General features: G+C 33.3%; 1 protein-coding gene and 1 long non-coding RNA gene across 2 annotated transcripts; both read right to left on the bottom strand.

The window, feature by feature from the left end:
- Nucleotides 1–222: 222 nt before the first annotated feature.
- LOC136408936 (uncharacterized) lies at nucleotides 223–12,679 on the bottom strand. The gene is made up of 4 exons (XR_010752138.1): nucleotides 12,579–12,679; nucleotides 3,813–4,118; nucleotides 3,328–3,521; nucleotides 223–3,272 (listed from the first exon to the last, which is right to left on the bottom strand). It is a non-coding gene; the product is annotated as an uncharacterized lncRNA (long non-coding RNA).
- A 2,829-nt stretch (nucleotides 12,680–15,508) lies between these two features.
- On the bottom strand, nucleotides 15,509–18,012 carry LOC136408878 (uncharacterized). The gene is made up of 4 exons (XM_066390076.1): nucleotides 17,828–18,012; nucleotides 16,202–16,543; nucleotides 16,014–16,143; nucleotides 15,509–15,952 (listed from the first exon to the last, which is right to left on the bottom strand). The coding sequence occupies exons 1-4, from the start codon at nucleotides 17,877–17,879 to the stop codon at nucleotides 15,766–15,768; spliced, it is 711 nt and encodes a 236-aa protein (XP_066246173.1). The 5' UTR covers nucleotides 17,880–18,012; the 3' UTR covers nucleotides 15,509–15,765.
- Nucleotides 18,013–18,021: the final 9 nt, after the last annotated feature.

Below are 18,021 nucleotides of genomic sequence, written 5' to 3'. Positions count from 1 at the left end.
ATAATTTTAGAACACTATTTCTATCTCGGTAACTAGCAGAGTAACGAAGCGAATTAATAGGGAAAGAATTGCAGTTTTAAGAGATTTAAAAACCTATAATCTGACAAATTTTTTATTATGATTTTACTTAGTATGCTTTGGGGGGGGGGGGGTTAATACATTAATTCTATTACAATTTTTTTTATTATCTAACTACAAAAATAAGTTTTTATTACAAAAAATTATTCATCAAAAATAGCTACTACTTGATACATTTTATTACATTTGATACTCACGTCAATTTATTCACATAGAGGGTATCCCGAATTATAATTGTGAAACTTTAATCATTGCGTCAGAGAATAATATACTAGCTTAAAGCACATTCAAAATTTCAGCTAAATGCAAGGTGGTCAACTTTTTTATAGCAGGACTTTAATAGTCGATAGAAAAACTTATTTTAAGAAAATTTCATATCAATATAGACCCATAAACGCTTCGTTTTAAAGATACCGTGTGTTGAAAACTTTTAAAAAATTCTATTATTTTTTTATAATATTTGAACCTCTAGAGATATTTAAACCAAATTTGGTGTACAGCATCACATTGTATGCTACAATGTACGATGTACAATTATTTTTAATTATCGCTTTAATTAAACGAGTTCAATACGACCAATAATTTTTAAATTGTGAACAGATTTTATTCAAATTCATAAAAAATAGCCCTGAATTTCTATAATGATTCTTGAGTATCTGTTATGGTTAGGTACTAATATTCCCCTTAAAGATATGTACATTTATAGAGTTCGAACCACCTTCTCATTCAGTTAGTTCCCTTAAAGAAAATTTTCTATAAGGTATATTTCAAATTTTTCAGGATTTCTGACAAAATACAAAATGGCTGATAACACAATAAACCTCCAGCCAAGAAGATTGTTCAACCGAATCATTCTAGGGTTGCTAATACTTAATTAAGCAATCTAAGTGAAAGGAAATAGAATAGTAACACATTGTAAATAATTGAACAGTACATGGAAAGCGATTCCTGCAATAGGTACAATGTAAGTTGCATCTATGCAAATTAAAAATGTCTTTAGGTACACCTTTGTTAGAGAATTTAAATTCAGCCGGTTAATATCAATAAAGGGACCAAAATGTGTATCGAAGGCCTTTGAACAAATAGACCCTTCTAACTTTCACAAGTTTATAATATTTTGTGAGAGTTAGAGACATCTAGCCTTATAGAGGACCTACAGGACGATGCAGAAGAATTTTTGGGGAAGTGGTTGTTAGACTGATTGATAGAGGAGGTGTTAGAAGCAATAGATAATTATTAATTAAAAGATCAATTAGACTAATAATATTTCTATATTTGCAGAGTTAATTAATTTGATCACACCTTCTAAGAAGACTAACAAAAGGTTGCGTAGAAAATTACAATGAAGAGGTATTTAGATATACAGGGAATGGACAAAATAATATGAACACCTGACATATTCACAATATTTATTAACTAATAACCTGTTGGATCCCCATTTACTTTTATAACAGCTGCAATTCTTCACAGAATAGATTCATAGTGTCTGAATAGTTTCCAACGGAATATTATCCCATTCTTCTACCAAAACATCCGCCAATTTCTTCAGTGAGGTCGGAGCGGGAAATCTGTTCCTCACACGCTGCTCTAAAATTCCCCATAATGGTTCAATTATGTTGAGGTCAGGCGACGGTGCTGGCCAGGGAAGATGTTTGATTATATTTTGATGCTCCTCAAACCAAGACTGAACCTTTTTGGCTGTGTGTATAGGCGCATTATCATCTTGGGATATGGCAGTGTTTGGCAGCAATATGCTGGTCATGGTAAGAACATCATCACTGAGGATGTCGATATAATCATTCGCAGTAATCCGACCAGTCAAGTGAATGATAGGACCAGCTATATAGCCGCCCGAATCATAACTGAACCTCCTCCATGCTTCACAGTAGGCAGCAGGCAGTCCGGATCATAAGCTTCTTTTGGACTTCTCCAAACGTAAACACGGCCGCTTGTAGGAAACAAAGTAAACGATGATTCATCGGACCATACCACATTCTTCCAATCATCAAGTGTTCAATTTTTATGATTGTGACACCACTTGTTTCGTAACTTTGCATTGGCTTTCGTTATAAAGGGTTTCACAATTGCAACTCTTCCATGAATGTTAGCCTTGTAGAGTTCCCGCCGTACTGTTTTTGTCGAAACAGTATTACTCAAGTAAGTGTTGAGTTCTGCTGTTACTTTTGTTGCGGTAGTTTTATGTTGTCGGGCCACAATTCTTTTTAATGTTCGTCGGTCTCTGTCAGTTAATCTCGAGTTGCGAGTAACATGAATGACTGAATTTAGCAAACCTCTATTACTAGTACATTCGGCGGCAATCTTAAACTGAGTATACTTGCCAACAAATAATGAAGAAAAATGTTGTAACTGGAGCTTCAAAAATGGTGAACAATGAAACTGAGGAAGAAATAACTGTTATTGTTGCTAACATCCCAAAGTAAGTGAATACGTAAGGGAAGCACAAATTACAGAGAAGCAGGAAGCATCCCTCGTGTAGATAAAGTCAATGACTTGGCTGAAGACACTTTCTAACAGCAAAGTATCTGCAAAATGCCCGCTTGTAAAACCCGAAAATGAACGTTTTTGTCAATGCGAAATGAGGAATGTAGAAAGTCAATTGATCATCAACTAGTTTCTCGAGTTTGGAAAATGAATTTAGCAGAAATATTTATGTATCCAAAAAAAAAAGGGACAAAGTTTAGCATTGTAACTAAACTTCACTAATAAGCAAATCAAAGTTTCTGTTTCAAAACTTATTCTGCATGAGTTAATAATCTCTTCCCAAGAAAAAACTCATAAAGCGTAGAAAATCAATTCTACGTAGATAGAAAAACGTAGAATCAGCACTAGAAATAAAATCAACAACCAACAAATCGAAGTTTGCGCTTCTAGACTCGTCCCTCATGATTGAAAATTTATCACCAATATTTATGTTAAAGGACCTGATACTGCAGTTTACATCCATAAATCAGCGAATTAAAGTTTGTGTTTCAACACTAATTCCGCATTAGTAAATAATTTACTTCCGTTAAAGACTTCCCTCCAAAAAACACATGACTGTGAAGAAGCGTCTCAAAAAGGCATCCAAAATCTCTCTACATCGTTTCTTAGCCCCATAACACTGACTCATGGAAGCCTTCCAACAAGTCCTGTAAATCATGGAGTGGATGCAGCAAGTTCAGTAGCAGTTTGCTCTAAAATATATCTTCTGTAATACTTAAAAATTCAGTGTAACTAGTATATACATACCACAGCACGTTATAACATGAATACTGCTGCGTCAAATGAGTTGGACATGTTGTGTCCTCAAGGCACAAGATAATCTCCAAACACCTTCAATGTAACAATCTAGTCTTCAATAAACGACAGATTGAGCATTCTGGGACAAGTGTTACAGAGCAAGTGTAGTTTCAGTTTCACGCGATGGAGGTTCTTGAAAATGCCTGCAAATAGTATCGTCAAAGAAACAAAAATACACTACTGTTAAGGGTTCTCGTGGTATTGCTGAGGAAAGGAGGGTAGTATGCATATAATTTTCACTGAATTAACTCAGAGTTAGTGAAAGGATTTACCCTTAATATTGATGTGTGCAAGCAAAAGAGAGATGAGCTGCGGGATTCGCAGTTCCGGTATTTCCTTTGTAAATAAGTTCCCCCTTCTTTACAAGAAAAAAATGCTTCTCCAGATTTCCAGCATATCGATTGTTGCGGCGCATATTAACGTAAGTTACTTACCAACCATATTTAATCCTCTTCAGCAGTCAATGGTATATGAAGATCAGAGCATCATCTAGAACTACCATCTAGAAGGGCGCCTTAGAAGACGATAGCAAAATAGTCCAGCGCTCTTTTGAGACAGGTTCCACAAACGGCATTACTGATTTTCTGAATTCTTTGTGATAGTAGTAGTTGATTCAGGTTGACTTGAAGTGTTTGCGCTCAACAACTGCAGGGGCCAGTCTTTGAAATGAGGCATTTTCACTCATCGAAATCGCAAAAAGTCCTGTCGTTTTTTTTATCCCATGTTTAGACCTCCAATTTCTATACCGTTATGATAAAAAAATTCATTTCGAATTAATAGATGTTCATTTTGTTAGCAAATAAGGCTACTTAAACTTAAACCAGTTGATATTCTGAGTCAGAAGGAAAATGAGTACGATGATCAACGTAGTTTCTTAAGAAGGATTTATATCCAAATAATATACAGAAGCAACACTAGATAATTGCATAAAAAGTTCGAGAAACAATCAAGTCATTGCCAAATTGTTACTGAAGCCCAATTTGAGCATTTATTGTAAAAATTTCAATTTTGATAGATGTAATAGCGAGTTACTTCATTTTGTATCCAATAATTTTATTTGTTAAGGAAATTGTAGATCCAATTTTAGTTTTGAGTATACCATTGTATCCCTTATTGAATTACTTTTCATTTGATACACTACAATGGGTATCTTTCCATTTGAAAGTAAAAACTCAGTACGGGTAGCTGAATAGGGGTGAAAAAATTGAACAGCGAAAACAATGCATTAAATGCTTGTTTTAAAGAAAATTATACGTGTTTAAGCATTTTTTTTAAGTATCGGGTTTATGAAAGTTATAAATTGGTTGCAATACTTTTTACAAGCGTTGTATATGAATGTACACTGCCTCTCATGGAAGTATGAACACTTGATGAAAAGTATACTTAAAGACTTTCAAGTAACAAAAACATTTAGTAAAGAATATATTATTATATAATGCTTAAAAGGAAACAAAATTGAACAATAATAGTAGAAAAAATTAATGTAAATATTAAACTTTTTTTTCGTCAAAGAAACCACCTTTTGCTTTTATTATTGCTTTTACGACCCTAGGCATTCTTTCAATTAATTTTCTTAACTTATAATGCTGTAAATTTCTCCACACCTCTTGAAGAAAACTCCACAAATACTGTTTAGACGTGGGATGCTCCTTTCTTATTATTCGGTTAAGCTCATCTCATAGCAACTCAATGGGATTGAGATCTGAAGTCTGCGGTGGCCATACCATCATTTTAAGCGTTCTTTGTTCTTTTTGATGTGCTAAATAATTGTTGCAAAGTTTTAAATAATGTTTAGGATCGTTGTCTTGCATCATATTGAATCTCTGTCCGATTAATCGCAGCCCAGATGGTATGGCGTTTTCTGTTAAAATGTTTTTATAATCTTCTTTCCTCATAATGCCTTCAATTTTTACTAAGCCTCCAATACTAGTCAAAGAGAAGTAGCCCCATATTGAAACAGAGCCACCTTTGTGCTTGACAGTCGGAACAATGCAGTCTGAGATCATTTTTCTAATCTTAGACTGTCGTACGAAAATTCTTCGTTTCTGGCTGAAAATTTCAAAGTTGGATTCGTGATTCCATAACACATTTTGTCACTGTTCAATTGTATAGAAACGATATTTTTTTGCCCATTGAAGTCGTTTAGCCCTATTACCATACCGTAACAGTGCTTTTTTGGTCGCAATCCGATCATAAAGATCACCCTCTTGTGGGCGTCGGTTTATGGTGCTAACTGATATTGGCTTATCCCGGTCCCGATTAAACTCGGCCGCAATATCTGGACCGGTCAATCTTCTATTTCGTTTACTTATCAGTCTAATAAACTGAGCCTCTGCATTGGATGTTATTCGCGATAGTCCAGAGCGATGACGATCCTTAAGGTTTCTCGCCCCTTTGTACCGTCGTAAAGTAAGATTTACTGTTGAAGCCCAAATTTTTTATTTTTTCGTAATATTACGCACTGATAAGTTTTCATGGTGTAAAGTGAGAATAGCTGAACGCGTTTCTATGGAGAGGGACTTATCACGAGCCATTTGTAGCAACAATCTAAAGTAAAGATGTTAATTAAAAAAGCCGGAATGAACAGTTGATCAGCTGTCAAATTAATGAGTAAATGTAAACAAATCTCTGTGTAACCATGGATACAGATAAAAAACAAAAGAAATTGAAGTGTTATATGACGGTTTGAAAACGTCAAAGCATTAAAACTTCTTTCTTCATTTTTTTTTTACATAACAAGTATTTATAAAAAATAAACTAACAGTGACTGATTATTCTGATTCAAAACAATATTGTCTAAGAAAATGGTACAGAGTTATATTAAATTAAATTTAACATGAAAAACGTAATTATTTACTGCATAGTGGAATTTTAAGCAGGTGTCCATACTTCCATGAGCGATAGTGTACGTGTAACGCTCTCGACGCCAAGTAGCATTATATTTTTATCATTTGAAATGGGATCAGACACGGGAGTTTTCATACGACTTGGCACTGGATGTAATAAAATATAATAAATATATAATAAAAAAAACTCGACGAGAGCAGTTATAACAAACCATTTCTAGGAACCACAGCCGACACAAGGGTTGAATAGAACCTCGCATACAAGGTTCTATTCAACTGTTTCACTTAAAAATAGCTTCACGGATGGAGAAAAATGCAAATTAACATCTCACAACAGTGAAAACCTCATTTTTATGGTATTTCTAAGACCCACAAGTTCCGTATATTGTTTTTACACGTTGGATTAATGTGGCATTTTTGCTGAGGGTGGCTATGGACCGCCATGATGGTTGGAAACAATAATTGAAGATCACGATTATTTACGTTATACCGAAGATGTCTCGGCCGAGCTAAAAACGATGGTCAGTTGCAATTTGCGAATTGAAACTGAATAGTGCAGTGGCTTTAATGCAGGTCAGTGGCACAGGTAACAAATTCAACTTTATGAGGATGTTGTAAATGAAATGTGTCCTACGACATTGTTATCTCACTCTGTTTTTTTCGCTCATTCTATTTGGAAATACAACACTCACCCTTATGTTAGCGCAAATGCGCTGAAAAACGATTAAATTTTCTTTAAAACGATGTATCAAGTTCTCATACAGTGAGTCTCATTTAAAATCGTGCAGTCCATCGGTATAAGAACTCTAATGGATTAAAGCAATAAAATGCGAAATACCTTTAACTTTTTTATTACTAGATTGCAGATAAATCTCTAATTAGACAACTCTATGAATATTTTATCAAGCAAAATGATAGAAATTCAAAAAGTGAATATTTTATCAATTTGTTGCCAAAAAATAGTCGCACTAAAAATCGTGCACTGCAAAACGTTTATTAAAAATTAGTAATTTTTATCGTTTAATGTTTGCGTTAATATTTTCTTATTCTTATTCTTTCTTATTCTCCCTTATTATTTTCAACAGCTCTTAGCCTATTAGGCATCGATCTAATTAATTTCTCTGTAAAGTTTGCATCAATTTTAGTCCACTCTTCTTCTAAAGCTTTCCTCGAGTCACTTTTTAGAAAGTGACTCGAGTAGTTTATTAGAAATATGATGTTTGCGAACTCGCCGATCCAGTTCATTCCATACATTTTCTATGACATTCAAGTCGGGAGATTGTGGAGGTGTTTTTATGACGCGTGAGCAATTATATAACAACCACTCTTTAACAATATGGGCGCTGTGCTTCGGGTCGTTATCTTGATAGAAATGAAATGTTTCTGGTATTCCTAATTTTTCAGCACTTAGCTTCAAATTTAGCTTTAAAATGTTCAAGTACTCGAATTTATCCATATTTCCTTCTATAAAATAGAGGTTGCCAACACCTAAAGCACCTACACAACCCCACATCATTAGCGATCCGCCCTCATGTTTGACTGTTGAGCGAAGATTTTCCCTTTTCAGCTCTTCGTTAACTTTTCTCCATACCATAACTTTACCATACGATCCAAATACGTTAAATTTGCTTTCGTCAGTAAAGATAACGTGTTTCCAAAACTCATAGTCTTTATGCATATACTTTTTAGAGAATTCTATGTCGTTTTATTCTCATAGATGGCTTAATTTATACATATCGAGTAGTAGTGATCTCATCGCTTATATTGTTATATGCCATTTTAAAGATTATGTTTTAGACTTTTTTCGATCGAAAATTGAACGTGATTAGTAAACAAGAAGTTGTTTAAAATTTAAGTTGAAGATGGACAATCACCTCACCAAACGCATTAACATATGCGATTCTTTGCTGAATCGTAACCAAAACGACCCATTTCTAAAAAGAGTCATAACGGGTGATGAAAAATGGATTGTCTACGATAATGTAGTCCGAAAACGATCATGGACCAAACAAGATGAACCTGCACAATCGATGTCCAAAGCCAATATTCATCAAAAGAAGATTATGCTATATGTGTGGTGGGACTACAAGGGTATTCTTTATTTTGAACTGCTTCCGAGACACCAAACTATTGATTCAAATGTTTACTGTCGTCAGCTATCGAAATTGAACGAAGAAATCAAAAGAAAACGTCCTGAACTCGCCAATCGCAAAGGGGTACTATTCCATCATGATAACGTTAGACCCCATACGTCTTTAATAACGCGTCACAAATTATTGGAACTAAATTGGGAACTGATACCTCATCCCCCCTATAGCCCTGACTTGGCGCCATCAGATTACTATTTGCTTCGTTCTCTTCAAAATCATTTGAATGGTAAAAATTTCGATTCTGATCAAGCCGTTAAAAATGAGTTAAATCAATTTTTTACTTCTAAAAATCAAGGCTTTTTCGAACGCGGAATTTTCCAACTTGCCGAAAGATGGCAAAAGGTCATCCAACAAGATGGCCACTACATCATTAATTAATATTTATTATTAATATAAATATATTCACTTTGAAAAAACATAAAAAATACGACATTAATTATCGAACAACCCAATAATCGTAGCTTCCGATTTTTCTCACTAACATAAGGCTTCTTTCTTGCTATTTGGCCATTATAGCCATTTTTTCGTAAAACTCTACGAACAGTTTGCGCACTTCCACTTTGTTTAAATTAATTTCAATGTCAGTTACAAAGTACAAAGTTTAGGAGCACTAATTTTTGGATTATGTTTGACTTGTCTCAATATCCAACGTTCATCTTGCGCTGTTAACTTCTTTTTATGGCTGATTCGGACCTTATTGGATATGCGATTAACTTTTTGTACCGTTCTATTATTGACTGAACAATAGTATTGATCTTGATAGGTATGTCGGCAATTTTTCTTTGACTTTTGCCTTGATTATAATGAAAAATTACAAGCTTTCTTTCTTCGGTGGTAGTTTGCTTTTTTCCACTCATTATTTTGATTTTCTTAAGAAATTTTGAACAAAATTCTCAACGATTGGCACTTAATAAACTAATTTAATTGAATTTGTAAGTACAACAAAAATACCTATAACTTAATCGCAGAACAGATCAACTGCACGATTTTGACTGAGAACTAACAAAAGCGAATAACATTTTTTTTTTGTCTAAGGTAACTTGATGTTTACGGATTGAATTGATTCTTTTAAAAAAACAATAAAAGGGTTATCAATAGTCATGAAAATCAGCATTGTTTATTTAAAGATTTATGATTTTAATAAGAATACATATAATTTAAATGAGTGCACAATTTTGAATGTGATTCACTGTACTTGTTCTTTTAAAATTTACAGTGAGCAGCATTAATATTCGGACATTATGGTAGTTAAGCATTTGTTGCTTTTAACCTAAGCTACTTGTGCAACCAATAAATCCCTTGTTTTATAATAAGTTAAATCACACATTCTAGATACTCAAAACATTGTTCCCCTAATTTATATACATTTTTAATTAATCAATATTAAGTGAAATACTGCTTAAATTTAACCGACCAAAAATATTCGGACACTTCACGAATTATTACTTTTTAATTAACAATATAATATATTTTAACAATTTTAATACTTGGTAGGATAACCCTTTTGTTTAATTACATATCTCAATCGTTTAGACATATTAGAAATAATTTTATTTAAGTATGATAGTGGAATACGTGACCATTCTTCAGTCAATCGTAGTTTTAATTCATTTTTGGATTTTATAGGTGATGTTCTGATTTTACGATCCAAGTAATCCCATAGATTCTCTATGGGATTTAGATCTGGTGACTGTGGAGGCGGATGTAATACTTTTGGACAATTATACAATAAATATTCCTGTACAATACGCGAATTATGTTTCGGATCGTTATCCTGATAAAACGTGAAACTTTGCCGAATATTCATATTGGTAGCACTTTTAATTTTTTTTCAAAAGGGTTAAATTATAATTTTTGTCCATAATTCCATCGACAAAAACTATTTCGCTCACTCTAGCAGCCGATATACAGCCCCAAACTATAATACTTTCTCTGCCGTGTTTCAGGGTTGGTCTGAGATTTTTAACAAGAAGCTCTTCATTGGCTTTACGCCATAGAAGTTTATGTCCATCTGAACCAAACATATTGTATTTGCTTTCATCAGGAAGTATCACATCATTCCACCAAGTATATTCTTTAGAAGTGTATTGATTGGCAAACAATAATCTTTTTTTTCGATTAACATCGTTAATATTTGGCTTTTTCCGTGGAATTCTGCCATGGTATCCATTTTCATTAATTTTTCGACGCACTATAGATGCATAGATGCATGACCTTCCTTTCCAGTTTCTTAGAACAATTCTGCTGCTAAATATAACTGCACTTATAACAGGATTATTCTTCACTTTCTTCATATATTACGTTTATCACGATCGTCCAATAACTTTGGACGACCTTTTTGAGGGACAAATTGTATTCTATCCTCATGCGTATACCTTTTTAACTAATAAACGTTGTTTTTTGTATTGTCTCTAAACGTTGGATTATTTTGGCATTTTTGTCGAAGGTAGATTAGGAACGCCATGATGGTTGAAACAAGTGCGCGTTTATATGGCTTAAAAGCGATGTGATCTTTGGCCAATGATAATCGAGCTGCATTTTTCGAATGGAATGTGAAAAGTACAGTGGTTCACCAGTTCAGTGGCGCAAGTAACCAATTAAGGTCTATGCGATGTAGTGAAACGCACTCAATTCTTAGCGTAAAAAAATCACGTCACAACACAGTCACGTCAATTAAGATGTTGATCCATATTCAGGTTGTTTGACTGGTCAAGAGACCATAGAGATCTAGGTAACTAGTAAATTTAAGCAAAGTTGTCCGATTTAGAATTCAAAAATATGCCGTTTCAAAAAAATCTTTCAGGGCAGGACTGCGCCACATTTCGTCCACACCGAGAGGTACTACTAAGAGTGTGTTTTATTGAATCATTTTGTAACATCTATGTGTATTCTTCATTTAATGTGAAAAGGGATTCAAAATCACCTAATATTAATTATAAAAAATATAAGTAATTATTTAAAGAAAATTAAAAACGGAAATCTTGAGGTACCGAATAAATTTGAAAACAAATTAAACACATTTAAGAAACTCTTCCATTTTAACAATCGTAAATGCAAAAAAAAGGGCAATTTTCTAGTTGATAGCAACAATAAGCGTTTTTTCTCTACTATGGCACCCCAAACCGGTACCTGTTGGGCTATTTTTGGCTCAAAGGTACCTAAATTTTCATTTTCGCTATTTATCTAATCGATTTTAATAATGTATACGTATGTCTACGTATTTTTCTTATACACCAAGAGCAGCATTTTTTAATAGCAGACACAGAATGCTACCACAAAAAACCATTTAAATGGACCATAGCAGGCACAAGGATTGAGCGGACACACTAGAATTTGTTGAATTGTCGGTCCAAAATTGCTTTGTTGTGTCTGCTATGGTCCTGTGAAATAATTTAATTAAATTGTTTATGGGGGGCACAATTGTGCAGATTCTACTTTATGTGCGTTTATGTGCGTAAGATTTAGTCCCATATATTATAGTTGGATTAAGAGTAATCACACCCCATAAAAAGTGATGATACTGGACGATGGTGTCTGCGATGGATAATTTCCGTAGCCTGCAATGAACACTGATGTTTGTTTTGGCGTTAAAGAATAAAATAATATTTATGGTGTTATCAGTAATAATGGATTTTGAGTTTGCGATAAATGAAATCAGGCTTAAAGTTGATAAAATGCTGACGCGGACAAAAATGTGGTATAAATATGCAACGATACCGATTTTTTCCTGTTTCATATTTTGCCTCGATTCGACCTTGTAACGATTTTATAATCCACAGATTCTATTATTCTTTTATTGAACATAGATCAGCACCGAAACCGATATGGTATTAATTGCCTCAACATCCACGGTCTCCCCAACTTGAATATGATTTTTTTTTACTTTTGAGAATAGCGCCTCACACACAATTGTTCCCAAAAATGAAAAAAATCTGAAGAAATAATGAACCATTCGCGTCAGATGTATAGAACATATTTTGAGCATTTCTGTGAGCAATGTTGTATAACAATATAAATTTAATTCCATTGGACCTGTTCAATAAAGTTAAATTACAAAGTTTGAAAACTGAATAAAAATTTTACAAAATTGAAAATGAAATTCATAAGGAATTAAAATGATTATATGTTTAAATAAAATAGAGACTAAAAATTACATAAAATAGAGGTTCACACGGACTTGCAAAATAATATCTAATGTACTCACCTATTTGCTCTCACCTGGCATCGCCTTGGTCAAAATGGAAATGATTTTTAAAGTATGAGAATCGATTGAGCACCATAAAACCGATAAAACATGCGTACCTTTGTCAAGGTCAAATCAACAACAGCCTTTTTTGTTACTGATTTAAATGCTATAGATATTTCTTTAGGTTTTTGTTATTTATACAGGGGGTTTTGATTTTTGCAATATGACCTTAACAGCTTGTAAAGAGTGCGACATGTTGCTGATTCAAGTTCATATTCTATACGTTTAAAAAATATTGCTCATTTTTTTTATAATAAGACCTTACACACAAATAAGGCTGGAATTGCACATTATTCCCAATTAAAACTAACTGAGAATATGCCCACATATGAGGGAAGAAAACAGCACTTTTGCCCTTTAGGGGGGAAAATATTTTCCTCCCTAGGAAGTCATAGTCATTACTTGCTACTTTTTTCTACGTTACGTTGATTCACTTTTTAATAGAATAACGTATTGGCCTGTTGTTTATGCTTAAAAAGGTATTCCTTAGTAATGTCGCTATGAGCAACCGTTTTCGAGAAAAATGTATTACAGCAGAAACTGAGTGGAGTAAAGTGTAATATGATATTATACCAGCATTATTTCTACAGGGTTTAAATAGTCCAAATTCTCGAATTGTCACTCAATATTAGCAAAAGTCTGAAGGTTTGGAGTTCGACGATGTGGATGACTTTCACGGTTACCCGTGCACTTTCACGGCCATTGCCGTTACAAAAACAAATACTAACATCATATCAGTTTGCTCACTAAATGTGTACTCCATGATAATTTGGCTGTAAAACACCAACGTAAACACACACTAGTTAATGAAAGTGTTATCAAACTAAAAGAAAGACTTAAATCTCGGACTAAATTTATTAATTTCACTTAGAAAACAAAGACTGCCAGAGTTAAAGATATAACGTCCCCTTTAACCGCCGGGACCCGATTGCCCTTCATCCCGGGTTCCATTCCTCTCCTTTACCCAACACCGCCCCGCAACCCCAACGTAAGTGGGTACATCTGTTTATTTTCTTCATGGTTTTGCTGGAACCTTGCATGTTAAAATGTTTGGTATCTGTCCTTATTACAGTAAGCATTATTGAATATTCACTAGTCCAAATGCATTTTTCTCGAAAACGTTTGCTCATAGCAACATGACTAAGGTGTACCTTTTTTAAATATAAACAATAAGCTAATATGCTATTTTATTAAAAAATGAATTAATGTAACGCAAAAAAAAGTAGCAAGCAATCAAATGAGTAATATAATCTGTATGCTACGCCCTCTATGAGTAAACCTAAAATCGTAAGCAAATATGGATTTTCCATCCCAAAAAACCCCCGAGTAGTAAATTTCAAGACATTTTCCCGTTCGGTTTAATAATTATGGATAAAAATTGATTTTCAAAATTCAACTTTGAGATCCCGTAACTCTGTAACTACCAACTTTTGGATTAAGATTTGTTTAAATCGTCATATTTCGATCTCAGGAATCTACGGCAACTTTGTGTACACGGAATATTGAGACACCCTGTATACCGAGGTGGAAAGCGTTTCATTCCTGTCAAGAAATTTTATAATTAAAAATTGGAGTATTATGCTATATCATCCAACTTGATCAAAGTTTACAGAAACTTAATTTTTTTAAGTTAGAGAATTCAACTTGAAGATGATTCAGAAATATTCAAGAAAGAAGTAGCATAGTTTGAAACTAAAATATGTACACTTCGGACCATTATGCATCAATATACAGTTCGATTTTAATGCTATCTAAATGTTGTTTATGTCGCCGCTCTTTGACATGGATTTGGTAATCAATGTGTTCTTGAAGTAACTGCAAGCTGTGGATATCCCTCGAGGTCTATCTGGCTCTGATATTAATAATTATTTTTTAAAGAGTGTTTCCGAAATCTGCCTACTCTAGTGGTAAAATATTTTCAGCATATAACGACACAGGGACCGACGCGAGTTCAACTTTTCTGTATTGAGAAATTATATACAATGAAAAATAAAAAATACAAAATAAAACAACATAAGGAAGACAAACCTATGTTAAAAAAGATGTGGGACAGTGCTAGATATGTATATGCACCTTTTAAGAGGGTATTTTTATCATATCTACTAATTTTCTTGGTGATTGTTATATGTCATCGTTCTAAGAAGGGCAAAAGGTAATAAAAGACAAGATAAAAAATCCAGGTCCGTATTTAAAAAAATTAAGTTGATGATGGTTGCTCAAAGATGAAACGTCGGATTTCAAATTTCACAACACCATCTTGTAGGGAAGAAAAAGTGGCAATAATGAAGTAACATCTGTTTTGGAATATTTTTTCAAATAAAGTCAGGAAAAAATAAAATTGATATAGCAAAATTTCGATTTTTTCTGGATATCTCCGAAAATATCCGAAATTTTTCCACATACGAAGTAGCATTTTGCTGGGCACTAAATTGCGCAACTTTGCCCTAATTTAAGCGACCTCGTATCTCTTATAGTTTCTGAGATCCCAATGATACGCCTCGAATTTGGACTACCCTGTATATCTAAAATGTAATTCATTTATTGCTGATGAAAATTCCGGAGTTTCTAAGAAATTAATATAATCAGATATTTACCTTTATAATGTATCCGAAAGTTATATTAGCGTTTTATAAATCAATTATGTTATGAAGTTGACGTGCCTGTGTAGGAGCAATGAAGTGATTAATAACAGATAATAATATTTTTATAGGAATTGAAAAGTAATAAAACTACATAAATTTGTCATTGTAATAAATTTGTACTTTTAGCAGGTCAATTGGGATAAAGTTACGCTGTACCGTAACAATTGTAATAATGAAGGATTGTTTTTGTGGAATGGATATATTGTGTTTCTACAGTATACAAACTTAACCAAGAACTTAAACATTAGGTAAAGCTGGCACAAAGGTACTAATAAACAGGCAACGCTATAAAAATTTTTCTTATCGCTAACACCATAGGCACATTCCATTTCACAGCCTGGAAGCTCTAAATTTACATTTAATGAAAACACTTATTTAAAGAAATTTTTTACATACAATATCACGCACAGAGATTAGCACTTATAATTAACATTTATTATCATATTTAGCTGTTTAAAGGTTAAAAATATACAATAAAATTTAGAAATATATTTAGCTTTGCTTTAGACGTTGAAGAAGTGAAGCAAAACAAGGCAAAAGCCCATGATGAGGCTCATTGAGTTCGTACATGCTGAGCAGGGTTGAGAGATAAAATCGAAAAATACTGAGTTCAAATTATTAGTGTCATGCGATCTGGGGCAGTTTTTCTCAATAAGTTGAGTAAAACATTTGCGGGTCACTTTCAAATCACTGAAAACATCATGATGAATCAGTGAAAATCACGAGAAAGCTGCACCGAAGATATACTTACTCGCATATTTCCAATTGAGTCACATAGGTCCTCGAAGGGCTAAAAATTCTATTAAGGCAATATTCCAGGTCATTACCATTTGATCTTTCAATATTCTCTCTGCATTGTTTTGTTTCACTGTTGAAGAATTCTGGTAAAAAGATAATAATAGTTAATTCATTTATTTGTCACTGGACCAATAAACTTACTGATTGAATATGTAGCATCATTATGGCACAAAAAGTGCAAAAATTCGTGGAAACTCTCCTTCAGAAACCTGGCAAAAAACTTTTCTTCCCTAGGCAAACAAGCATTTAGGTCATCTTTAATTTCATTGGCACGGTAAAGTAAATTCTTGCGCTTCTCGCCGCAAAACAGTCTGTGTTCGGCAGGCAAATACTCAATTGTATATTGCAAATACTTATACATTTCATAAACATCAGTCCTAAGCTTATTAAATGGCTCAGGACTGCCTGAGATTTTTAAGCATTTGTTGTAATAGAAACTTTCCAGCTTGGAAAGTTCTGAAGTAGCTTGAGCTGAGGATTGCACTGAAATTGAATTAGGAGATGTATTGATGTTCTTTAGTATACAGGGTGTAACATATCATCAGAAAGATATTTCAGGGGGTAATAGTACTTTATTAAATAATAATAATATGATAATAGGCCCATGGTCAAAAATGCAATAATTTTCGATATACAGTATGAGAAAGTTTCACATTTTTTCCTATATTTTGAGTCCTTCTCGCATTTGTCATGAGTTAAATTTTTGAAATTTTTTACTCTTATTTTCTCAAAGAGCCTTTATAACCAAATGTCAAAATTGTCGCTAGCCATATATAAGACGTTATGTTTAACTTTAACCCAGTGATGGCATCGTAGATTAGAGACCAGAATATGTAGACTGGACTCTCTTAATTTGCATCAATAGATATTTTTGCCAATTGTACAAAATTGTGAAAGATACAAAAATACTGCAAGACACCAAAAAGCTAAAGAATTGAAGAAGCAATTTAAATTTACTATCACAGTTCAAACAAGGTGTTCAACAAACAAAAAAAATACAAAACATAAAATAGTACACGACCCAAAAAAATGACAACCTGTGTATGGCTACTGATGATTTTGACATTTTGTTGTAGAGCGTCTTAGAGAAAATAGATGTATGAAATTACAAAAACTTATATCAAGGCCAACGTGAGGAAAATGGAAAATATGAGAAAAATATAAAACTTTGTCACCCTCTATATTAAAAATGTTGCATTTTTAACCATATGCCTATTGGCATTTTGTTATTATTTTTCAAGTACTATTTCTCCCTGAAATATCTCCATGATATGTTATACTCTTTATAGACTTAGAACTAATAAATTAAAGTATGGGTAATTCTTGGGAAAGCAAGTTTTATGGAAACTAGCCAAAGCTCTACCTTTAATTTGAGTAATTCTATGAAAAATATTCTTGGAGTAAAACTATCTTAATCGGAAAAAGTAAACAGCAACTGTAAATATTATATCAACCACACCCCACCTAATTTTAGCCAGGTTAAGGGACTATCAAGAGCACTATACACCCAATGCATGCAAGGGACTTCAGTAAGATGATACTTTGGCAAAAAACTAAGGGTAGTTACTCATATAAACTTATGTCGAAGTACATAATTGCCATTATTTCTTACCAAGGTATCACCTCTTAACGTTCTTAGTAAACACATGGGAATACCCTGCAAATTATGATATGTTTTCACTTGGTCTGCCACCAAACTTATTGTTATTTTCGACTTAAATACAGCTTTTTGGGGTTGAATTAACGTTTTGTTATGTGCGTACTTACCTGCTAAAAACAGTGCAGAAACTGATACACAAAATACTCTGAAATACCTCATTTTAAGAATGACAACTTTGGCCGAACAAAGAGAGACGATTAGCACATAAGTAATATTACAGAAGAGAGTAAAATTAAACGTAAATCACCAAATTGCAATAAGTACGAATTAAAATTGAATCCAAAGGATAAATCCTGAATCC

Source organism: Euwallacea similis, chromosome 5 (assembly GCF_039881205.1).
Source record: "Euwallacea similis isolate ESF13 chromosome 5, ESF131.1, whole genome shotgun sequence".
In the NCBI taxonomy this organism is placed as follows: Eukaryota; Metazoa; Arthropoda; class Insecta; order Coleoptera; family Curculionidae; genus Euwallacea; species Euwallacea similis.
Note: the sequence above shows the minus strand (reverse complement) of the source record. Positions and strands in the feature narration are given on the sequence as shown.

Excerpts from the sequence above, each read along its gene's own strand:
- LOC136408878 (XM_066390076.1), bottom strand. The coding sequence starts at position 17,879 with ATGAGGTATTTCAGAGTATTTTGTGTATCAGTTTCTGCACTGTTTTTA. Across the intron at positions 16,544-17,827 it reads TTCTGCACTGTTTTTAGCAG|TGCAATCCTCAGCTCAAGCT; the intron begins GTAAGTACGCAC and ends ATTCAATTTCAG. Across the intron at positions 16,144-16,201 it reads TGATGCTACATATTCAATCA|AATTCTTCAACAGTGAAACA; the intron begins GTAAGTTTATTG and ends TCTTTTTACCAG.